The 25,885-nt window shown below is 48.8% G+C and overlaps 1 protein-coding gene across 1 annotated transcript in view; it reads right to left on the bottom strand.

Annotated features, from left to right (window-relative positions):
- Positions 1-25,885, bottom strand: part of LOC146812810 (alpha-2-macroglobulin-like protein 1) — a 630,734-nt gene that overhangs the window by 66,361 nt on the left and 538,488 nt on the right. The window contains exons 30-31 of the mRNA XM_085615203.1: positions 7,267-7,481; positions 6,423-6,638 (exon numbers count right to left, since the gene is read on the bottom strand). Of these exons, the coding sequence (XP_085471329.1) occupies positions 6,423-6,638; positions 7,267-7,481 (431 nt within the window). The remainder of the gene's footprint in view (positions 1-6,422; positions 6,639-7,266; positions 7,482-25,885) is intronic.

Here is a 25,885-nt window from a genome sequence, read left to right as displayed (position 1 = left end):
CACGGCCACACATGCTGCCCGCCTTATCATCTTCCAGTGGCCTCACATTGATAACACTCCCTGAGACCTATCGCTAGGAGCATTCATTTGGAGCCAAGCTGCTGCCGACTCTTCCATGTGGAGTTATATATAGATCTTAGTAAAGTATTTGCCAAAAGCTAAAGAAATAAGTACAGGAAAAGTCAGCGTAGCAAAGAGCCTAATTAGTTATCTGTACCGAATTCTGATCCTCAAAATTTGCACCTCTGAATTGTCATCTCTAAGGGGAACACAGTGGCATGCCTCCAGGGCAAAGGACTCATAAACCCAGAAGTTTGGGCCAAGATTATAGCTCATGTTTTTTAATGCAGCCTGTTCCTATGGCTTCCCTTTCTCATGGGCAATGTTGGTTATCATCCCCATTTTTAACAAGCATTGGCATAGCCAATAGGTCTCGCCTTTGGGACCTTATAAGTGTTTAGCCATGCAACAGTTGATGTTGTTGCCACAAGGATATTGTGCTGGATAACTAAACACTTATAAGTTCCCAAAGGCGAGACCTATTGGCTATGCCAATGCTTGTTTTACTTATCAGGGCAAAATGGATGTGATCTGCTAATTCTAATAAAGGCCCCTCAGTGCTGTGATATATTCTAATGTGCTTTAATGAGTAAATCCAAACCACACTTTAATTTAAAAGTTTGTACCTCACCTAAATAAAAGAGTCGCAGGCAGCAACTGGGCATGGCTTGTTTCATAGCACTAAGTTGACTACAATGACACACCCTGGGAAAAATGCCACAGCCTCAACAACAGCACACTGTGAGGCCTCTTCAAGGAGTGTGTCCAATGCAGATATGCCCCAACTAAACCCTCTTTTGATGGTCTTTCACAATATTTCATGTGATATATCTATAGTTTTTGGGCAAAACACCTGACCCCGAGGGAAAAACTTTGAGCTCTAAAAAATGGTGACAGAGAAGAGAAATAGAGTCTGTTTCATGACCCTTCTGTTTTTAATCTTGTGGTTGTGAGAAACCAGTAAAAACCATGTTTAGCTCAACCACGTATACTTTTAATATAGTTCTGACAGTTTAACAAAGGGATATTATTGAATTAAGGGACATAACACTACCCAAACTAGGGATACCATACCTAAAAGAATGTACAATCAGTGAAATACATTACTCTCGGATGCTTCCCAGTACTAGATGTGTAACCAGATGATGAAGCATTCCACACTGAACACTAGGTGTGTGAGGGTTCATCATCCAATGTGAGTACATGAATGTATGGTAATTCCACAAGAGGTTTGGCTTTTCCTTCTTTTTCAACTTCTTTTATGTGTGTTTACAGAAATCATACAACAGTCTAAACACCTCATGTTCCCTCTTTTGTTTGTTGCCTATCTGTGTTGTGTCTGTCCTGTGTAGGTGAGTGAATTGTGATGTCCCTCTGCTGCTGCCCCCTGTCCTTTATTTGTTCATTGCGTTAGGGAAGGTTGGGCGGCACCTTTATTATGTTGTGAAGCTCTGTATAACATTTCCCACTACACAAAAGGCTAGAAGCTTTGCTTTGTCAATGCTTGCTTTAATGCATGTTGTGAATGAACTCTAACATAATTTGTTCGTAGAGTTTCCTTTTGGTTTTGCGCAGGAAATAAGCAGTTTTTGAGGCTGTCTAAACAACTTTATAAAAATGTTATAAATACCTGAAAAGTTATTCCATGTTATGTTTATTACTGTCTGCCAATCCTGGCATTTTAGCCAACATCATTTTGCTTGCTGGAATTTTGAGGCCATAAGGAACGTGTTAAAAAGCAAAACTACAAGCCCCACAATGCAACATGCTATTGGCAGGAAAGACATGAATGGCTGATGGCACCATGCCATAATGCCACTTTGCAAACTTACAAAAACATTTAGTGTCTTTTGTTTTTTGTAGGCAATTACTGGTTAAAGCATTCAGTAAGAGGTCAGCCCCAGCATTTCAAATAGAAACAGGAGTATATCCTGCTAATGGGCTAACAGTAACTCTCATTGGAAAATGGGCGTGTTAAAAGGTTATAATTTACCAGACCACTGCGAGGGCCTGCAGCTGGACATGTCTGGGGAAACACAAAGGTCAAACTATATGCTGGCGCCCCTTCTCCCCACACCAGTATGTTCGGTTTAAGGTGGAGCGTTTGCGTCACTGTTGTGATGCGGCATGCCTTGAACAGGGGCAGCACGAGCTGCAGGTGCTGCCCCGCGAGGGCCGCCAGTGGTCCTGGACACTGAAACACTGCACCTGCCCCCCCAGGGTGACCTTGTACCTTTGGTGCCACCTGCAAGAGCACAAAGCCTATCCCTTGCCCTGACGAGGACCTGTGAATGGTTGGGTCCTCTCCCACCCTGACGAGGACCTGTGAATGGATGGGTCATCTCCTACCCTGACGAGGACCTGTGTATGGATGGGTCATCTCCCACCCTGACGAGGACCTGTGAATGGGTGGGTCCTCTCCCACCCTGATGAGGACATGTGAATGGATGGGTCATCTCCTACATCCATGCACCCCGCTGGCAAAATCGTCTCTCCACATGAAAAGAGGGACACCCTCCACACCATCCAACAAGGGTTTATGCTGGGACTGAGGCCTCTGGCCATTGTTTCAATGCTAGGCAAAGAGGAGACCTCCTTTTTTAGAGACCTTGAAGCTACCACTCATCGAAGACAGACACAATTGGAACCCGAAGGCAATTGGGAACCTGATCCCCATGGAGAAAAGATATGAGTCCCCTGCCCCAGTACGGTCAGCCAAGCATGGCCAAATCGAGTTGCCCACTGAAGGCAATCCCCACCACTTGCGCTACTTCAACCTTGGCCGCTCACCATGCCACGTGGGCGCCTGATGCTAATCCAGGCCTAGAGACAAGGTGCCACTATGAACAGTAATGGCTGTCAGCTTGTTTCCGCCTCCCATGCCTGCTGCACTGGGGTATTACATGCTCTGCCACCACATGATGGGCACGCTTCACATCATGCCCCAGTTCCTCCAAGTGAATAAGCCCAACCTGTTCTGCACGTCAAAGCAACCCACCTACCCCTCAGGTCTCTCCTGTTGCCATACAGCTTGTGTTCATGGGGCTGCCTGCTCATGAAGCTGACAATTGCTCCTGCAGGCAATGAGCAGCATCCTTGGCCTGCAGTCCCAATACTGGTATAAAGTGTCAAGTCACAAAAATAACAAGCATTGGCATAGCCAATAGGTCTCGCCTTTGGGACCTTATAAGTGTTTAGCCATGCAACACTTGATGTTGTTGCACCAAGGATATTGCACTGGATAACTAAACACTTACAAGGACCCAAAGGGGACCCCTATTGGCTATGCCAATGCTTGTTTGTTTTTTAAAGGACAAGCAGTGCTATCAGGCTCCGGCTGCCACTTAGTCCACCGCATCCCACGTAGACGCTGCAGTCATCTTTGAGAGAGGTAGAGAGGTAGAGAGAGGTAGAGAGAGAGAGAGAGAGGAATAGAGGTAGAGAGAGGTAGAGAGGTAAAGAGAGGTAGAGAGGTGTAGAGAGGTGTAGAGAGGTAGAGAGAGAGGTAGAGAGGTAGAGAGAGTTAGAAAGAGTTAGAGAGAGGTAGAGAGAGGTAGAGAGGTAGAGGTAGAGAGGTAGAGAGAGGTAGAGAGGTAGAGAGAGAGAGGTAGAGAGAGAGGTAGAGAGAGAGAGAATTAGAGAGAGAGGTAGAGAGAGAGGTAGAGGGGTGGAGAGCGGTAGAGAGAGGAAGGGAGGTAGAGAGGTAGAAAGAGGTAGAGAGAGAGAGGTAGAGAGGTAGAGAGAGGTAGAGAGGTAGTGAGAGGTAGAGAGAGATAGAGATAGGTAGAGAGGGGTAGAGGTAGAGAGGTAGAGAGAAAGGTAGAGGAAGAGAGAGAGGTAGAGAGAGGTAGAGTGAGAGAGAGGTAGAGAGTGAGAGAGAGAGAGAGAGGTAGAGAGGTAGAGAGAGAGCGGTAGAGAGGTGGAGAGAAAGAGGTAGAGAGAGAGGTAGAGATAAGAGAGGTAGAGAGAGAGAGGTAGAGAGAGAGAGGTAGAGAGTGAGAGAGAGAGAGAGGTAGAGAGGTAGAGAGAGAGCGGTAGAGAGGTGGAGAGAAAGAGGTAGAGAGGTAGAGACAGAGGTAGAGAGGTAGAGAGATAGGTAGAGAGAGAGAGAGGTAGAGAGAAAGAGGTAGAGAGAGAGGTAGAGAGAGAGAGGGAGAGAGAGAGGTAGAGAGGTAGAGAGAGAGAGAGGTAGAGAGAGGTAAAGAGAGGGAGGTAGAGGTAGAGAGGTAGAGAGGCAGAGGTAGAGAGGTAGAGAGAGAGAGGTAGAGAGAGGTACAGATACAGAGAGGTAGAGAGGTAGAGGTAGAGAGAGAGAGGTAGAGAGAGAGGTAGAGAGCGAGATAGAGAGAGAGAGGTAGAGAGGTAGAGAGAGGTAGAGACGTAGGGAGGTAGAGGTAGAGGTAGAGAGGCAGAGAGAGGTAGAGAGAGGTAGAGAGAGGTAGAGAGGTAGGTAGAGGTAGAGAGGTAGAGAGAGAGGTGGAGAGAGGTAGAGTGGTAGAGAGAGGTAGAGAGGTAGAGGTAGAGAGGTAGAGGCCCTGAAAACTATCCCAACCTCAGCACTTAAAACACCGCAGTCCCCCACCCTGAGCCCTAAAATCGCCCTCAGCCCTAAAAACTGCCCTGACCTCAACCCTGCCCAAAAAACTACTCACCATGCCGCAGGCAGGAATGAAGGAAGTAGAAAGTCTGGGCAGGAAGTTCCCAACACCTCCCACCCCAATCCATTTGCTCCAAGTCTAGAGCGCTGACTGCCTTTACCACACATACGCCTTTACCACCTTTACAACAAACATCATTGTAACGGCATGCGCGGTAAAGGAATATGTGTGGTAACGCTTCCGTTGTAATGGCACACGTGGTTCTGACATTGTTATTAATGCTGTTTCCCACCTTGCTCAGGCTGGATACATTCATCACCAAAGACTCACAGATGCCATGGTCCATTTTTGAGAATGCATTGACCATGACCCACCTGCCCCAAAATGTTCTACAAGCAACTAGGCAGGGGATCATCTGTGGTTCTGCAGTGGCCTACTTGCAGCACACACGCAGTCCAAACACAGACGACAAGCAGTCGCATAGCAACATGTCAAAATCCCCTCCTCACTTGAGAGAGAACTTTATTGCTACTGCACTGAAGGATTCCAGAGTTATATGTGGCCAGACGCAGTTCGTTTAAAAGCCTCACAAGCATTCACTTTGTGCAGTGAAGTGAAACAACCAATGGAAAAGCATGACTCTAGCAAGTTTCCTGATGCACTGTCGGAACCTGTGACATTAGTTACAAATGGCCCAAAGCATCAGCAAGGTGGACTCACTCTGCATTCTCTGGATATTGTGTATGCCATCAAAAGACTTCTCTGCATTAATCAATCATGCACATGTAATACTATACAGGTGTGTGTTTGTATGAGTATCTGCTCAGAGCAGGTGGTAAGTGTATGCGGTAAAACAGTATGGAATATGTGAATCTATGTTTTTACTTTTTTATGTTTAAACTTTTTTTATTGATTTTAAAAACAAAATAGCATTACAGTTCATTAACTTGTCCCATTCCGTCACCCCACCCCCTAAGCAAGGAGAGAGATGTGAGTCACGCCTTGTGCAAATAAATATAAATCCATACACGACACTGGATCACTTAAACAGCATAATTGGTACTATCTCATCAAATTACAGCAGATCAGCATCACAGACATATCTAAAGAGTAGTAATCAACTCTCCCCTCTGCATCCTGTCCCGGTTCAGGGTCTCTCATTTCATGTTGTATCCAGAATCTGCTAAGTCCCATTCCATCCTTCCTCCCTGTCCACTCCATTGTAAACCAAACTATGGTGCACCCCACATTTAACTCGTACCCACCAAGCAAATTCCCATAACCATTGCTTTTGTATGGGCAGTCGTTTGGGCATCCATCTTAGTGCTACACACTTCTCTGCCACAGTGAGGCCTAGTTTCAATACCTTCGCCACCTATTTACTGTGCTTATTGTGGGTCATTAGTCCCAGTAAGCACATCTGTATCATTGACTGTATTTGCAATTTGGTTACTATTCCTAAAGACTGAATTATTTCACCCCAAAAGGCACTCACACGCGGGCATGTCCACAGCATGTGAATATAGGTTCCCCGTGTTATTCTGTGTGAATCTATGTTGTTACTGCCAGAAAAATAGGAACCACAGGTTAATTCTCCTTTCCCTGATGTTTAGGAACGATTTTACACCATGAAATAATAAAATAATTCCAGCGCACTGCAATTCATAATAAGAGGTTATGTGGTAAACCCAGACATGTGTAGATGATTACTGCTGCCGAGATGGCCACGCGTTTCCACCCACCCCTCCAGGTGGCTTCACTTACCTGTACATAAACACAACCTTGCCCAGATGCAAAGACAGTGTATGCTCCAGGAATCTGTGTCAGCGTGGCTTTCTGCAGCAGTAACCGATTTGCGTTATTCACGGTGAAGCTAGCACTGAAGCCTTGTGGGGTTATAAGCAACACGAAAGCCACTCCTTGGACACTGTATGTTATGGAAGCGTACTTTGCAAGGGCTTGAAGTGCCACCACGGTGTCCTGTGGAAACAGAGAGAGAAATTACATACAAGTGTATGGTGTTTATTTACAAGACTCTTGTGCCGCTAGAGCGTCACTTATAACATGAGACAAAGTGACGTACCGGTGGCACAAGGGGCTTGTAAATTAGACCCTGAGTGCATTGTTTTCTGCCCTGGCACAAGACTCAGCCTGTGGACAGAGCATTCACTATAGCCTTATAGCCGGCCATAGCGGGCTGTACCGGCCATTACAGGCCCGCTTCAGCTCGGCTCGGGCCTTTAACAATGGAGCAGGACTATACTGGCCGGTATAGCCCAGCTATGGAGGCCTATAAGGCTATTAGAACATCCTGCCACAAAAGGGCTGAATGTTCTAACAAATAAAACAAAGGCCTCTCGAGCCCGAGGGGACTTATATCCCCTTGGGGTCTGAGAGGCATTTGTTCACAGCAGCAGCTGTGAATGAAAAAAAACCATTAGAATGTTGCTCTGCGGGCTTCTACCCGCCCGTAGAAGCCCAGAGCACTCGTTGTCTGCAATGGAGTGCTCAACATTCTACTGTTCTAACAGAAGAGGAAACACTCTGAAGAGGGATAGCAATTAGATTTTTGACATTTTCTAGACGCTGAGATCGATACAAAGGTTACCTGGGTAGAGGCAAATCCCCCGTAGGCATTCTGCTGCCGAGAGAGCCACATCACGATCTGGGCGGCCTTGCCGATGTCAGCACCGGGCACGTTGGGCACCGAGATCAGAGCCAGGAGCACGTAAGCAGTGGTCTCAACATCTACAGACAGGGGCCCTTCCCAGAAGTTAGGAGATGCTGGGGGCGCACTGCTATATGCCCAGTGCATTTGACCAGCTAGAGGAAAATAAGAAACAGGTGTGTGAGGGTGGGCAGAGGTGGACAGGGGAGGGAGCATGAGCCAGCAAAGGCTGGAGGGAGAAGAATTCAAGAGGCGTGACCAGTGCTTAATTTGTAAAAAGTGAATAGGTGCCAGGGTCCTCATCAGGAGGTCACCACAGCTTGCATCACCCATTGCCCCCGCCAGCACTTCCAATGACAGTACCAACACAAATACGAATCATCACGCTGCTACAAGTGTCACAATTCAGACTGTTTGAGGCCCCAAAGACATGAGAATGGCTTGCGCGGCAGGTAGTAGTTGTTTTCAATGTATATTGAATGAATAAACAACTGTTGTTTTACTCATCTTTAAATTATACAAAAAGCACCACCATGTGGCAGCCGTCATTACTGGGGGTGTTGACAATTAAATGCCAGTGCCGAGCACCGGAAACCACCTGCTCAAATTAAGCACTGGGTGTGACCACTGCCAGAGGCGATGGCTAACAGGACGGACAAAGGCTGAGGATGGGGAGGTTTGCGAGGCTATTATTATCCTATCGGAGAGCGGATAATGGATAGGCCTTTCAGGACATTCTTCAAAAGGGACATCAGTGGCTGTCTCCTAACAGCTGGAGCATGCGCAGCACCAATGCTGAGTTCATTTAAAACACCCATCCCCTTAGGGTTGCCATCTTCTCAGTAAAATACCTGCAGTTTGTTTAAATGTTGGTATTTCGAAAGGAGCAAGAGTTCTGCCTACACCCCGATGGACTTGCATTGTAATGTGAGTCGATTCTACAGTGAATATTTCTGGGAAGAATGTACACCCAACCTATTCAACCATTTATTTTGAATACGTGTCCTGTGAAAAGGACTTGAAGTTTTCAGCCTTCCAATAAAATAAAACCCTCCTGTGTGTCTGGCATTAATTCTTATTTCATCCGACACACATGAAGCCCTGCCCTGTCAGCAATAGAAACTGAACAGGAGTGATGTATAAAAGAATAGAAATATATGTTTATTTTAGTCTGAGTGCCACCTAGGAATTATGAATAACAACCAAAGGAGCCTCTACAATCTTTATTACATTTGGGATACATTATTCTATACAATACATGATCCGCCAAAAAGGAAAAATACATAAAGATATGTTGAAAATTAAATATGTAGACCTCCTATCGACAACATTTTCCTTAAACACCATTACTTGCCAAATAAAACAAAAAAAGAGATAGAGAAAAACGAGGATAGTTTGTGTCCACTAGCATTACGTTCAGGGAATTTTAGGAGGGACAAAGAAACAAATGAAAATATCAACTTTGTGGCTACAAGAACCGCACGGCTCTTACCAAATCGTGATGAAACAGGAAGCACTACTAGACAAAGCAATGGGAAAGTCACTGGGGATTGTTCATACTTTTTGGTCACTATTAAATACAGTGATGGATAAAAGGCGAGTGAATATATATATATTTTTTTAAAACAATGTGGAAATGTGATATCATTTTTCCCGCACATTGGGAATATGCTTAAAACATCGATTTTCTTAAACATACATTTTCAAATTTCTGCAGTCTTTTTGCCTAATTCAAACACTTATATCCGATTAGTTTGAATCACTTATTAGCTCTGTATCTATAACTTGTTATGTTTGTTCAAGAAACCTTTTCTCCTCCCAGAGCCGCTTTTGGAGTAAAACCAGGATCACCCATTTTTCAATCCTCCTCTGAGACATATACTTAGTAGCACTGCTTTATTTGTAAACAAAATAAATAAATAAGTACCAGGGCCCTTGTCAGGAGGTCAGGACTACAGCTTGCACCACCCATTTCACCCGTCAGTGCAGCCAGTGCCTGTAACAACACAACTATTAACCATCACACTCTTACAAGTGTGACTATTCGAGGCCCCCGAAGCTGTAAGATTGGCTTGGGCAGCATGTATTACTCATTTGTAATGTATATTGAACTGATAAACAACTGATGTTGTGCTCATCTCCATACTTCACAAACAGTGCCACCATGTGGCAGCTGTCATAAGTGCCCGTGTTGACAATTAAGTTCAAGTGCTGAGCACCGGAAATCACCGGCTCAAATTAAGCACTGTTGATTAGTCTTCCGTAAACTCTTCTTGCTGCTTTAGAGCACTTTTGGGGTGAGCGATGAAGAAGACCAGGTGAAAAAGAGATAAACTACCAGTAGTGTTCTGAAGAGCTAAATGTATTGGGCCCTATTCACAAAGGAGAATGTATATGTGCAGATTTAAACATGTGTAAACTTACCTAGTAGTAACTCTACACTGTTTTGCTATTTATAATTTCAGAGGGAAACTTTACTACTAGGTGCAGATGACCATGCCTCCCCAACCACAAAATAGCAAGTGGAACCTGGTACAATGGGATTTACAAATGTAACGTTACTACAACTAACATTTAACACATAGGTGGAGGCATCCACCACCAGGGCAGAGGTTTCCCTATGGTAGAGTATAGGGAAAAGTAATATTTAATACTTGTTTAAAAAAACACTATTTTAATGTACATTAAAAATGCAAATGAACTCAAAATAATTACTGCTAATGGAAAACTAATAATAAACATTAGTACATTAAGGTGCCGATTCCGATCCTGTAAAACCAGTGTACGATTCGTCGTACGGAGCGTATTCTCCGTACGACTCGTACCCGGGAAATCCACCGTACAACCCAGAAAGTACGATTCATACAGAAATACAATTTCCGTACGAAACGTACTAAACACCGTACGGCTAAAAAATACCAACGAGTCTGATCCGGGACAGCGGGTACGCGACGTCCGTACGGAGTCAGGCAGCGTTTTACGGACCAGCAAGTACGATTCGTCCCTACGTCACTCCGCATGGCTTTATTTTTACGGCAGCCAAAAACTCCCGGGAAATTGAGTCCGACGTGAAAACGGAGCCCCGGTACCCGACGGACAGCCATGGACCCCATCCTACGTGTCATCCCGGCCCTCTTAGCCTACGACCTGGTGCACCGAGGAAAAAAATCAAGGCCGTGCTGGCTCCAGGACGCCGATTGCGGCCACGGCCTTGATTTCTTTCAATACGGCTAATACCGTCTCTAAATGGAACTATCAAACTCGATATCTGTCGACTTTTGTTCTACCTTGAACTACGTTATTGCACATTAGATTTCGCTCTTATTGTCCCTTTGATCTACTTGCCAGAAGATACGCTTTGGGCTTACCATTTTCTGCCCTGAAGAAGCCCATGTTTGGGCGAAACGCGTTGGCTGGCTGTTTTTAAAAAAATTAAGTACTACAGAAAATAAAAGAACAAGAAAATATTGACATGTGAAATATTCTTTGTTGACTTAGTAACATAAAATGGACTACATTTTTCTCATATTGCCTCTCATTCAAACCAATTGTTAAGATGTCAGGTGCCACAGAGGAAGGAACACTCCTTGGGACAATGTCTCAAAACCAAAATAACACACACTACCAATGATTCGTTGCTGAGACCTTGTGATGGCATGCAGATACCATGGTCAACCTCATCACGATCAGACTCAAACATATCTCAGAACAATAACACATTACCACAACACCAACTCCTGTAGCCTCAGCAACAACATCAATACCTGAAATGCAATAGTGTTCAAATGAAAAAGAAAATGCTTTATTCAGCATGAAACAAAAATACGAAAGAACACTATATATAAAGGCCAATGGCCAGACCATAATATAAGTTAGACATGAGCACATGTCTCCCCTAGCTTGCCTGCACAGTGGAACCCTCAGGTTCGTCGACCGGGGGGGGGCATCATGTGGGGAAGGACTAGGCACCGCAGGGACAGGAGGGGGAAGGGTAGGTGGGGTGGGTGCAGGGGTGGACGTGTCCACCACAGGGGGGGGGGCAGCGCCAAAGGTGGTGGTGAGCTCGGCACTGCACACTTCTGCAAGGGCGGCCATAGTAACCCCTGAACCGGAAGAAACCACAGGGACAATGGAGGGGGTGGGGCAGAGGCATGGGGTGCAGTGCTCCTGGGGGAGGGGGTGGACATGGGGGTGGACTCAACTCCCCTGCCCAGGGACTTTCTTGACCACTTGTGGGGTGGTGTCACAGTGGGGGCAGGGGAGCCAAGGGGAGTGCTGTTGGAGGGACTGGGTTGTGAGGCATGCGGACTCAGACTGTGGCTGCGTGTATGGCTTTGTGCCCCAGACCCAGTGGGTGTGCCTATATCCCCCTGAGTGTGCGTGCCAGGATGTGTGCGTTTGCCCTTTCTTGGTGGTGTGCTGTCTGTGTCTGGTGTTGTGCATGCTTGCGAAGGGCTGTGTGTGCATGGGACAGGTATGTGAGAGGGAAGTGTGGATGGGGCTGGGGTAGGGGGGGACGAAGCGCTGCAGGAGAGACACTGCTGCTGTCAGTGAAGAGTCCATGGACTGCAGAAACCGGCGTTGGTCAGACATCGATGCTGACATGCCCTCCATGAACGACAACATCTGTGTCAGCAGTGTGGTGTGGCCATGGAGGACATACAGCATCAATGCCTGCCCAACCTGAAACTGCCGCTGTATGTCCACAGACTCAGCACTGAGGGCAGCAGGGGTGACAGGGGCAGGGGGTGCGGTGTCTGGCACGAAGGAGACATGGTGGTGCTCTGCATGGACAGAAGGGACCGGAGCAACGGGGAGGGCGGTGATGGGAATGGAGGAGGCGGTGCCAGATGTTGGGCTGCTGCAAGGTGTAGTAGCAGCCTCCGCCCCCTCGATGAGGTCAGCCTCGGACCCGTCTACGTCGTAGTTGGTGTCGCCACCAGACAGGTCTTCCGACTGACTTCCCTCGCCCTCCGTGACACTGGCTCCCGCAGATTCGCCAGCACTGGTGCCACTGGTGCTGGGTCCCTCCTCCAGGTCCGTGCAGGTGTCTCCCTCGGTTTCCAATGATGATGCTGTGGGCAAGGTGAAGATACAGAAAAACATCAGTCACCTGTATACATCTGACACATCAGTACCAAAACAATAGGTCACAGTGCATATCAGCCAATTCTTCATGAGTAACAGCTAGATTACTTCGCACATATGTAAGCCCAGTACTCCCCAGTTGGTAGACCCACCATGCCACTTGTACACAAGGAAAAATAGGACACACCAGCCCAAAAATTGACTGAGAAATATACTAGCTAGTGATTGGGAACAGGTGAGCACAGCAATACAATGAAGTCATGCCACCTCTTGTTTACCCTGACGGAAACAGGAGTGGTGCACCCGAGGCAAACTAACAGACCTCAATACTAAAGGTGTACCCACACTCAGAGCCTTGTAAGTACTTTGGAACACTAACCAAATAAACTTTAGTCCCTTGGAAATAACAATACTTCACACAATCGACATGTTTAGAATGTGGGAATGTGCCATTTGGTGAACAGAACACACATGTGCCTGTATAAAAGATGTCTCCCAAGGAGGTGCACACAAAACTACTTTTACACAGTCATTGAAGAAGCTGGCAGCCTTATCTACAGGAGCCACAGTCCAAAAGAAATGGTGTTGCAGAAGGTACATACACATGTGGCCACGGAGGTCTTGATGACTTGACACTCGTAAGTTGGTATCACCAACAACCAAGGACTTACCCAAATTCCATAACACTCTGGGAACATGTATATGTATAATCTGCAAAACAGTCTTATGAGAACAGTGGCTTCTTTTAAAAAGTTCCAGCGTGTTCCCTGAAAGTGTAAAGGTGGTTTGTTGTGCACTTCCTTGGGAGACATCTGTCATGCAGGCACATCATTGTTCTCCACACCAAAACATCACACTAAAGCATTTAAAACAGGAAGACATGTTGACAAGTGTAGTGAGTGCCAAGGTACAAGAGTTTTTGACTAACAACTTGAATTATGCCAGTTGTCACATGGCCATCTGTTCCCTGATGACACAGTTGGCAACACATCTGACCCACTGCCTGTCATGTGGAGTGGCACACATGTCCAAACACAGGATAATGCATAGGCTGATGGCCCTGCAATTGTGTCGTAAAAAGGCACACCTGCACTGAGGAGACACCCTCATGGCAAGCCAGAATGTCCACACAGATGTCAGCACACAAAGACAAAAGTACGTAGCATCTGGACCACACACTGGTGCCAAAAATGTATGAGCATGAATCATGTATTTAAACTATTGACACATGCTGCAACGCACAAACATTCAACCCTGCACAACATGACTGGGTCACTGCACGTTAAGTTTCTGTCAAGCAAATTATTGCACACAGGTCAGACCTGACAAGGAGACATAAGGTTTGGCCATGTAGGCCTCGCCCGCACAAAACCCCCATACCTGAGACAATGTGATTGAGACAGCTCAAGAAGTGACACCTCTTAATCAGGGTTAAAAATGTGCAGAAAGAATTCCCAAATGTACTCCACATCACCTCGTGAGTCTGGCAACACATATTTGTGACAAACAACCATCAACAGATAGTTGTGAATAGACACACAGGCACTACCCAGTGTGAGTATGCACTAGCCAAATGGGGTCTCCCTGTCCAGTGGACACATGCAGCACATTTTGGATAAATACAAATGAGGCCAGGGAACAATGCCACAGAGGCAAACCAATGCTGAACACACAGAGATTGTACACAGTGTTGGATGCCACACATGATAAGGAGGCAAGGGTGTCTCAGGGGACTGTAGTGGGCACACTGCTCCTGGTTCCTGGAATGATCTGACTGTAACATGAACAACCGTCCTGGCACCATGCATATCTCCCACTCATGCACATCATGTCTGATGCCACAACATCGGTCATGCATGCTGCAAGTGTGTGCACTGGAAACCTCACATTCCTATGGTGAGACTCATCATCAGTGCCAAAAAATATGGACCCCCAACTGAGTGAAGAGGACAGGGCACAGGCAAGATACCAACACATGTCACAGATCACCCTCACACATGATGCAGAAAGCAATGTGCACTTGGATTAACTGGCAGCCTAGATGACCATGTGCAATAGTGATTACACACAGACCAGGGGACACATGTCAAGGAGGGGAAGGGATGAATAAGAGCACCGTTTGACTTTGGGGAACAGAATATGCGCAGCACATATAAACCCTGGCAGTGTATCCAGGCGACAGAGCACTTTGAAAAGCTGGTGACACACAACACTACAAACACACATGTACCTACCCCGACCTTGCTGCTGTCTCTCCTGTAACTGCCTATCCAGGTCAGGGAAGACCACCGCCAGGACACGCGTCATGTGGGGGGTCAGGCGTCGGCACCCGCCATGGGGCCGTGGAGGTGAGAGGTCCAGCTGGACCCGGGCGATCCGCCGGGTCCAGCACCGGATGTCCTGCCAACGTTTCCGGACTTGGGCTAGGCGCCGACAGCTATCCCCTGCCGATCTCACGGCCCTGACGATCCGCTTCCAGATCCTCCCCTTCTCGTAGGCAGTTACCTGTGAGGATGACAAAGTGAGACAACATCACTACACATGCTCCATGTCACAGAGACACACATTAGAACATCTTTGATATGTTGGACAGGGCATAGGATGCTGCCAAGGAATTGCATCTTTATCATATGGATATTGTCCTCTGTGGAAGCCCCAATGCACTACATGGCATTGAAAGTACACAGGTGGCAGGAGGGGTGCAACACACTCCCTGATCATGGCACACACTGTGCATCACATGCAACACCAGGCTGATGGACAGCACCTCTAAGCATTTACATGCCCTAGGCCACTGACGCAACCTCAGCAGAGTACACAGACACACACAGGCACAGATCAGTCAACTGCCATTGCCAACAGCGGATACAAACATCACTCTGCACATGTGCCACTTGCCTGTGGGGTGTCACAGGTGTCGTGCTAGCTCAGCAAGTCAGACACACAGCACGGCTTACTTCTCACATCAGATGGGTAGAGCTGTTGCCTCCTCCATGCTGCTGTGGTGCAACACTTCACATAGACACTCACCCAAATGACAATGAACATTCACACACATCAATGTCCAAGGGGCGTCCACATCACTTGGACACTCACCACTGCTCCACTCAACTCACACACATCTGTGGGTACAGTCACCTGTCACACCGGGGGGACCACTGAATCACCTCAGGACAATAGACCAAAAATACCACATAGGATTTGCCAGGCTGAATGTGTCATGCACTATGCAGTGAATGTCACAGTAAGCACAATGCAAGTGAGGAGTACACACATGAACTACATCATGCTCTGCATGAGAGACATAAGCCTTTCCCCCCCGGGACCCACTCTAAACAACATTGCAGGTCTGTCACACCTGGACACAATGCCAGAAGTGACAGTCACATAAAAGGTGCACAGTCAAAGGTAGTGGAGTCAGCACTCACCTGTTCCCCTGGTCTCCCATACAGGCTGGGGTACTGTGGGAGGAGGATATCCAGCAAGGCCTGATTCTCCTCCTGGGTGAATGGCTGGGCCCTCTCCACAGTCCTTGACATGGTGCCAGAGGAAGCACAGACAGCAGCAGTGTGGTCGACAGGAAAGTTGTGCAGGCAAGTGCCCTCTCAGGGGTTCTGGCTGACTTATATCTGTCTTGCTGGGGGCTTTCATTTACAGGAGTACAGAGTGATTGGTCAGACTCATTTGCATCCTACGTTTCCTCCAATCCCTTTAAACATACATCAATGACACGAATTTGCATGGTTCAAATTTTGAGCATCATAGCAAGGCAAACCCCACTTTGCAACCTTGTAATTTTTGGGCAAACTGACTTTTCCAGGCCACCTGATGGCCACATTGCAACTGAAATCTTGGTATCCATGACAACCAGCATGCATTTTGTGCCTAATACTTGTCCACTATGTAATTTTTGATTCAAAAGAACATGTACGGTGCGTTTCACATGTACCCGTACACGTACGGCACCACTACAATAGTGATACGGACTGTACACACGCTCGGAGGGCGTGTGTACGGTCCGTATCACTATTGTAGTGGTGCCGTAGGAGTACGCGTGTGTGTACGGGCCGTACACACATGCGTACTCCTACGGCACCACTACTATAGTGATACGGACCGTACACACGACATGTGTACGGTCCGTACCACATGTACTCCTACGGCACCACTACTATAGTGATACGGACCATACACACGCCATCCGAGCGTGTGTACGGTCCGTATCACTATAGTAGTGGTGCCGTAGGAGTACGCGTGTGTGTACGGGCCGTACACACACGCGCACTCCTACGGCACCACTACTATAGTGATACGGACCATACACATGATGTGTGTACGGTCCGTACCACGCGTACTCCTATGGCACCACTACTATAGTGATACGGACCGTACACACGCCATCCGAGCATGTGTACGGGCCGTACACACATGCGTACTCCTACGGCACCACTACTATAGTGATACGGACCGTACACCCGCTCTGAGAGCGTGTGTATGGCCCGTACCACGCGTACTCCTACGGCACCACTACTATAGTGATACGGACCGTACACACCCTCTGAGGGCGTGTGTATGGCCCGTACCATGCGTACTCCTACGGCACCACTACTATAGTGATACGGACCGGACACATGCTCGGAGGGCGTGTGTACGGTCCGTATCACTATTGTAGTGGTGCTGTAGGAGTACGCGTGTGTGTACGGCCCGTACACACACGCGTACTCCTATAGCACCACTACTATAGTGATACGGACGGAACACACGCTCTCAGAGCATATGTACGGTGTGTTTCACACGCTTACACTGGTGATACATGTCTCCTCATGTAGTTGCACAATTGATGTGTGATGACCTGTGTTCACATGTCATGTGTGATGGGGCACTATGTGGCACACTTCCCCTTCACACTTTGCACATGTGTGCCTGTAGTACAAATGTGTCAAGCACCGCATCACTGGCATGGCACAGTCACCACCACCAGCAACTATCCCCTGATGCCAGGGACAGGGACACTAACAACTGATATTTAACGAACAGCGTGCCCCGATGTGACTATGTCTTGCTGTTAGTGTTCCGTCAACTACATCTGCTGTTGCTGCATCCAACATGTGTCTGTGTGGAGATGGAACACATCTGCGCACACCATGCCACATGTGGATTCCCACGTAAGCAGGGTCTGTATGCTTCGGACATGACATTTTCACATGAGAACATATCTGCGTCATCTCAATGTCTGTGTTTTCTGTTTTCACGTGTACCCCTTCATTGCAGTGTGTTTGATCTGTACATTTTACATTCCATGTGACCTGTGCGTCTAGCTTGCTGTCAGCTGTCTGTATGAGATGACATCCTTTAAATGCAGCTATGTGGATGTATGTCACTTCTGTGATGTCTCTGGCTGTTCACTCAGACTGGCCCCCAGGTCGTTTCAGGGCATGTCATGTAGACTTGCCAATCAACGGGTGTATCTTGCTTTTTGTAGGAGTATCACCAAGCTGGCATACGTGTCCTGGATGTATTGCACAGACCAGACTCTGTATTCATATGATGTGTAGTAGCAGTTTAGCATGTGCTCTGTTCATTGACATTGATGATGTCATGCTCAAAATCTTCGTTATTCTATACCATTTTCTGCAGGGCACCGCCTGTCCCCCGACCAATGCCAGACTTGGGTGCCATGAGGGACCGTGACTGCATCCGACGTTACAGATTCACTCCACAGTTGATTGAGGACTTGACCGCCAAGCTGGCACCACACCTCCAACCGTGAAACAGGTATCCTACTGCGCTGACCCCCAAGATGAAGGTGATGGCAGCCCTACATTTTCTTGCCACAGGTATGTTTCATAGCTGATGTTGGTGGCATGTCCCAGACAATGTTCAGCCATGTCCTGCGTGATGTTTTGGCAGCCATGTTGGAGCACCATGATGAATTCATCCATTTCCCTACTCCTGATGAGTTGACAGGTGTCAAGGGTGATTTCTATGCCCTGGGAGGGATGCCCCATGTCATTGGGTCCATTGATGGGACACATGTAGCTTTGGTACCACCACAGGCACAGGTGGTAGCCTATCGCAACCGTAAACATAACCACTCTATAAATGCCCTTGTGGTGTGTCTTGCTAACATGCTGATTTCCCATGTCTGTGCACGTTTTCCAGGGTCAGCACACGATGCCTACATCATGAGGCGTAGCAGGGTGCCAGAAATGATGCTGCGGCTGCACAACGAACGAGCATGTCTTGTTGGTGGGTATACTCTGTTTGTCCTGTGTGTTGCGGTATCTTTGGCTCTTACGGCATCTCCTGACCCACTTATTTACATGATGTTTCCATGTAGGGGACTCTGGATATCCCAACATGCCATGGCTGATGACACCTCTCCGCGACCCAAGATCCGCTGCAGATCACTGCTACAACAATGCACACAGGCAGACCAGGCGAGTGATTGAGAGGACGTTTGGCCTCCTGAAGAGCCGATTCCGGTGCCTTCACAAGACAGGTGGGTCCCTCCCATATGCACCGGCAAAGGTCTGCAAAATCTTCCTCGTGTGCTGCATGCTGCACAACATGGCAGTGGAGAAGGCTGTGCCACTCATCCTGGATCCGGATGAGCAGGAACATCCACTCGTGGAGGATGAAGGGCTTGGTCACGAGGCAAGTGAGGAGGAGGAGGAGGAGGATATCCGGAGTCAGCTCATACGCAACTTCTTCTCATAATGGTGAGTCACTGGGTCTGAGTGTGCACGCTTGTATCCTTGGGTGGCATGTGTTGCAATGTGTGTGTCCAGCTGACTGTATGCTATGTGACTTAGATGTGTGTTCTGATGTGTCACTCGAGTGAGGATGTCATTCCACACATTTTTGCAGAGACACATTCTTTTAAATTAGCATGGGGACAACATTGTTCATGTTTAGTAACTGACCATCTATGAGTAGAAAACTCTTTGCGCTGACTTCTTGTGTGTCTGTCATTCCCAGGTACTTGCGCATGTTGTCTGCTCGTGTCATCTTTGTCCTCCTGCTATTCCTCATGAGTATTGCAACGTGTGGTGAATCAGCGTTCCATGCACGGACATGGGGAAATGTCATTTTGGGTAAGGATTGCAGCAAGGCTTTTTGGGGGTGGTACGTGTTTGGAATGTGTGGGGACTGCTCCTGTGCATGTTGTGTTCCCATGCATACATGTCGACTCACCATGCGGCACACAACATGTAGCATGACTCCAATTAATTGATAGTCACCCTTCGTGACAGTCATCTGTAATGGATTTGGATTCAGGTGAAGGCATCAATGTGTGTAAAACTTCCCTCTGAAACATACGGGATGCTACGGGTGGACATAGTGTGGGACATCCCCATAACAGGCTCAATGGTGAATTGCAGCCTCTCCGTGTGCAGCAGGAGGTGTTTGACTCATCTCCTTAACTTGTGTGCCAGTTCATTTGGATTTACAACATCCGTGTTGTGAAGGGGGTGTCCAGCGTAGGTCCCACATGTTCAGTCAATTGACCTGTGAGTCTGTTCACATTGATGCATTTCCCTTAGTGTGAGTTTGAGTAATAAAGGTGTTCCTCAACCTCAAAAGTGCCTCATCTCTGTCAATGCAGGTCTCTTGACACTTTGCATGCGTCAGCTCTGGCATAGTTGACAAAGATTGTGCATAGGAGTATATGTGTAGTTCGTCAACATGCATGCAGTTTGTCATGGATAATGATCTCTATTGTGCATGAAGTCCATGGGTGTGTATGTCTTTGGGCAGGTTGCTCTCCCCAACGGGCCGTCCACGCATGCTGAGGGTGTGTCTCCTGTGCGCAGCTCGTCCTTCTGTTTCCTGATCCTGTGTCAGTCATTTTTGGCGATTGTTCATCCATTTTCTCTGGGTGAGCCATGACTAACCTGACACTCCTTCCTTTACGTACGCCTGTTGTAGTTGTCCTTTCTGACCTCCTTGTCTTTGTGTGCTACTTTCGGCCTAGTTTCCAGTACATGCCGCCTGCTGCTGCGGCCCCTGCTGCAAGGGCCCACCAAGTTCCTGGATTCTGCAACCCACAAGCCTCCAAGATGCTCCTCCCTTCCTCCCTCAACCCATTCATTAGGCTGTCATCAGCTTGTCTGTGCCACTATTACGGCCACGCAGTGCCAAAGGCAGGACCGTCAGCGCATGCAACGTGCACATTGCACGACCCTCATGTCCTTGCATGACCCACATCACACAACAGTCTCATGTTGCAGCCACCCTCCAAGCAATGTCCAAACAAAAATCAACCGCATGCTCTCAGGCATGCCCCAAGCACACACACGACACCTTCGCATGCTGAGTGTGCAACTCCAACTGCCTACACAGCGCAGCCCCACCTTCCAGGCCCTGTCACACCAACCAGGTCATGTCCCTTCTACTCCACACCGGCTCCGTCCAGCAGCACGCCATTGGACTCTGTTACCTCCTCAACACAACAGGCCCACACATCACCTTCATGACAGTGACGTGGATAAAAGCATCCTCAGCACACAACTTCTTCATTGCCATCTCAGACGGATACAAAAGCACCCGCAGGGACGGCACTGACAATCCCGGGGGATGAGTTGATATCTATTCACAAGTACGCACTCAGGGTCACAAATCCGGTTTGGCACAGACCCCCTGCAAAGCCTCAGAGTAACACTCATCTACAGATCTCCAGGCTACATCCACAATTCCACAAAGCCATCGGCGCGTCCATCTTCACGCACGCCCTCACATCCACAGGATACATGTGGCTGTGAGCCCGGAACTTCTGGCTGGATGAGAACCACACCAGCATCCATCATTGGACCATCCACATTAGCATCCACGTTTCTGACAAGCAACACACTGCCACACACCCCGCTACCAATCTCCCAAAGATGCTTGATGTAAGTCAACACAGACATTCTGTGTGGGACACTGGAACCAACACCACCGCCACACCCTGCAACCTCACACACTGGATCAGCAACTGATCCAACATTCTAGCCACGTTGACGGACTTTCCTGTGACGCACATCCACAATTACGCCACCTGGGACGAGGCAGAGCTAGTGGACTCATACACGTCTAGCAGGACTCTTGTGCACATCTTGTAACACAAATAACCATCATTGGCCTTACAACCTTGGAAAACGGCACACACAGCCATCACCATGTCATCAGCAAGGACAATTGGAGATCCTTCAGACGGTGCCGAGGCAAACAAAGCGCACAATATCAAGGAGCTCTTCAGCATTGTGAGTGCACTGACATCAGCTCTCCATCCAAAAGACAGCCCACACTTGCAAGGATGAGCCAATCCCTTGCAACTTTCTACCACTGCAAGCTCATGGACATACACGCAAGCCTTAGCACACAGAGGCAGAACGCACTATTATACGCGGGAGCAAGCCCCCTCAGGTTTAGCGCTTCCATCATCAGGAGATACAACACCCGGCTCATGTGCAGCATCCACTGGGGATCTCCATCAGGCCCCTTCCCACACAACATCTCAACCACATCATTCCCCATCCTTGTAGCCACCGTCCAGCACATCATGTATGTATCATTTGAGTTAGCCACATTCCATGGTAGATAGAGGCATGCAGTGACCCAGGCCCTTCTTAGACAACGGACGGCAGGAATGCAGGCTCTCAAGGAACATCACCGTGTTTCCCTAGCCAGCAAATGTAATCAGGAAGACAGGCGACGAGCAACTGACAGACTTCCTCCATGCAAAGAGCTACAGGCAACCTGCACAAGACCATCTTCCACAGTAATCACCACACTGCAAACATCATCATTACCACCAACAACGACAACTTTGCCCTGCTCAACAATGGTGAGGCCAACCCCCTTGACCTCTCCACAGCATTATACACGATGTGCTCACACACTGTAAGCTCACACATCTCCAACACTGGTATCCAGGGGATGGACCAAGATGAAATCACCTAGTAGCTCACACGCAAGGCCATGGGAGTGGGACTCAAGCCTTAAGCATGTAGTACAGTGACGTCATCTGGCACATGGCCAAGGGCTCATCTCTCAGCGTGTCAATCTTCAATGTGTCCATAACCCCCCTCTCCACCATCACATGCGCACACAACCTCATCATCGTCTTGTATGCCATTGACAGCCAGCTGCTCCTCACCCTCACCAAAGACCCAGCCATTGCCAGTTCCAACCTTCAAGAAGGCATGAGGTCAATTGATGAATGGCTGAACATCAGCCACCTGATGCTGGACTTGGCCAGGACTGAGGTAATCATCTGAGGATTGTCCCCTTACAGCTGGGTCAACTCCTTGTGTCCCACCCGCCAGGGCACTGCACCAGCACCCAGTGGCCACGCACACAAGATGTTGTGCATCCTGGACTCGTCGTTCACAATTGCCATGCAACTCACCAGCATCTGTACCTCATGCTGCAACACCCTCCGCATGATGCACATGATCCACAGAGAGATCCACTCCAAGGCAAGACAGACCGTCCCCCAGGTCCACGACAACAGCCGTGTCAACTACAGCCCCGCCCCCTACGGAGCAAGTACAGCCAAAATACCGGAAAACTTGTCCACATCCAGGGTGCATCTGCACACCTCAGCTTCAACATCCCGTGCACCAGCCACATCAACGTCCACCTGAGATAGCTGCAAGGGATCACTGTGTGCTGCAGGATGACCTTCACACTCCTCACCCACACTCAGGAGGCAGTCCACAACCCCAGACCCCAAACCAACCTTGGACGTCTGTCATCTAAGACCCCGTTGGGCCAACTCCATGCATCCAACCTTGCCCTGGCCAACATTCTTCACATCCACCAAACTCCAGCATGCAGGAGATAGTTCTCCCACCTGGCCAAACATACCTTGGACTCCCTCCCCGGGAACCTCCACATAAGCCATGACTTCTACGCCTTAATGATACTCTTCCAAATTTGTCTGTCCGCACAGTATTGCAAGCCCCCCTCAGCGGCTTGAGGCCATCATGGGTGAGTATTGTGCTCCATGTCTGTATTGGATGATACATTGTGACCCATGTGTGTCCTGTACCGCACTCAGATCCCAGGGTATGGATGGCTGGAGTTAGTTCAACACTCAGGCATAGTTTGACATTTCCCCACACGTATGTTGTGGACTCATGCGAAATGACTGCAACATCTGATTAGAGAATTTTAGTTTTATTCTCGGTGGGGGGCGTGTTTTTTGGGAAAAAAATAGGTGCTATACAGTGTGCCTAGAATCCAAAGTTCACAGGGGGAGATGGGATCCTTGGCATTTGAAGTCATCAGAGTCCAGACCACAGTGTTTGTCATCATTGGTCAGACTGTGACCAGCAAGTCCATGAGGCAGAGAATGTCAGTGAATGAGGTGCTGCTGTTGCGCATGAAGGCCAGATGCCAGGCCAGGTGACCTGGGAGATGTGGATGGTCCGCTGCCTCTCACGGTCTTTTCCGTGGACGACCCACCTTCCTCGCGGGACCCTCATATGCAGGCCTTGACGATGCTTGGGACGCTCCGTCGGACGAATCCTCCTCCTCCTCCCTCCCTGTGGCTGGTGGTGGTCTTCGCCTGGTGACACAGGGAGGGTTGCCCATGTTGTCGGCAATCCGACGGAGTGAACGGCTTATGTCCGTTTGCACCGCCAGGAGCTCAGCCAGTCTTGCCTCCATCCGTCCTTGGTGTTGTTGTTGACTGGCGTGTTTCTCGGCCTGCTGGTTCTTAATCTCTGTGAGGGTCTCCACTACCTGGCTGATGGCCCTGGTGTCACGCCGGTATGCCTCCATGATGTTGCGTACGTGGGACATACCGGTCTCTTCAGCTCGCTGGTCAGGTTGTCACCTCCGCCTGCCTCCACTCCCACCACCCCTGCCCACACGACCGGGCCTGCCGTTGTGGGCACATCGGATCTACGGGACCCCTGAGGGATGGCAGTTGCGGGGTTGCTGCCTCCTCCTGGGTGCCCGGCGAACCTTGTCCCTCCAGGTCAGACTGGCTCAGTTGTTCAGTGCGGGCAGGGCTCCTGGGATGTGGCAGGAATGGTGGTGGTGGTGGTGGTTGGCACAGATGTACCTGAAGCAGGTGCTGCAGGGGCTTGGACACCAGAGGGTCCAGGTGGGTCGGGGTCATCCACGGAGTGTTGAGAGGCGTCGCTGCCGGTGGGATCATGTTCCTCCCGAGCCTGGGACTGTGATTCTTCCCCTTCTTCTTGGGGGGAGATCCATGATGTTGCCCTGTGTGTGAGAGAGAGACAATGTTAATGCTGTTTCATGCAACATCCATGTTTCATGCATATTCAAGTTGGCACATTTCCTCCAGGTAGTTGTATGTGCCTAGCATTCCCCTCAATGTTCACTTGTGGATGGGTATGTTGCAGGGGACAGATTGATATGTTCTCCTGAGTGTTTGACATGTAGATTTTTGGCTTGGATGCTTCTTTGGCTATGGATTGATCTTGTTGTGTCACATGTCCAATGTGAGAGTGGGTAAATCCATTGCCTGCCCCGGGGGTGTGTGCTTGTGTAAGGGGTGTGTGTGACATGGCCTGCTGGTGGGTGTAGTGTGATTTGGCAGTGGGTCTCCCAGATGATGTATCTGTCCCATCATGGAGCATGCTGCCATGAGAGTGAGTGTGAGTTCCTGCCCTAGATATCTGAGCTTGTGGTGTTGGTGTTTTAGTTTACAGTGGTCACAGGAGGGCCTTGTGCTGCCTACAGCAGGGCCAAGTGTAAGCTACCTTGTGAGTACTTAGCCAGTCCCTGTGCATTGAGCATGGTGCATGGGTATGTACCAGGGCCATATGGGCTGAGGGCAATGGTGTCTGATTCAGAGTTGAACAATGTGTTTTGTGATCCCCACCCTCCCAGCATCACGGGCATCCAGTCTTGGGTTTGTGGTTCATGTAGCCTGGGACATGGCATGGCCTTGCTTAGTGAATGGGGCACACACATGTTAGTGGCATGAGCGTTGTTTTTGAGTGTGGTTGTGTCCGGTGAGGGCTTTGGTGTAGTTGCGTGCATTTGGTGTAGTTGGGGTGTGGATGCCATTCCCCCCATGTTACGTAAGTTGTTTGTGTACTCACCAGGCTCGGCAACTCCTTCGACTCCGTGTACTCCCACCGGCGGAAGCAGGGCCATCACCTTCTCCTCCCAGGGATGGTAATGTACCGGTCTGCGGGGCAGCCCACCTCCAGTGATGTTACTCTGGGTGTAGTCCTCGTTCATTTTGCGCTTGACTGCCCTCCGCAGATCGTACCATCTGGCTTGGCATTCATTCCTGGTCCTTCTGATGGGCGCAACAGCATTCACCCTGTCGACGATCCTCTGCCACAGGCGTGATTTTTCGGCTATGCTGGTCTGTCTGACCAATGTTCCAAAGAGCTGTGGCTCGACTCTGATGACTTCGTTGACAAGGATGTCCAGCTCCTCCCTTGTGAACTTTGGATTCTTGTCTGTGGGCATGGTGTGGGGTGAGGGTGTGGATGGT

The sequence above is a fragment of the Triturus cristatus genome, chromosome 7, assembly GCF_964204655.1.
Source record: "Triturus cristatus chromosome 7, aTriCri1.1, whole genome shotgun sequence".
Classification (NCBI taxonomy): Eukaryota; Metazoa; Chordata; class Amphibia; order Caudata; family Salamandridae; genus Triturus; species Triturus cristatus.
Note: the sequence above shows the minus strand (reverse complement) of the source record. Positions and strands in the feature narration are given on the sequence as shown.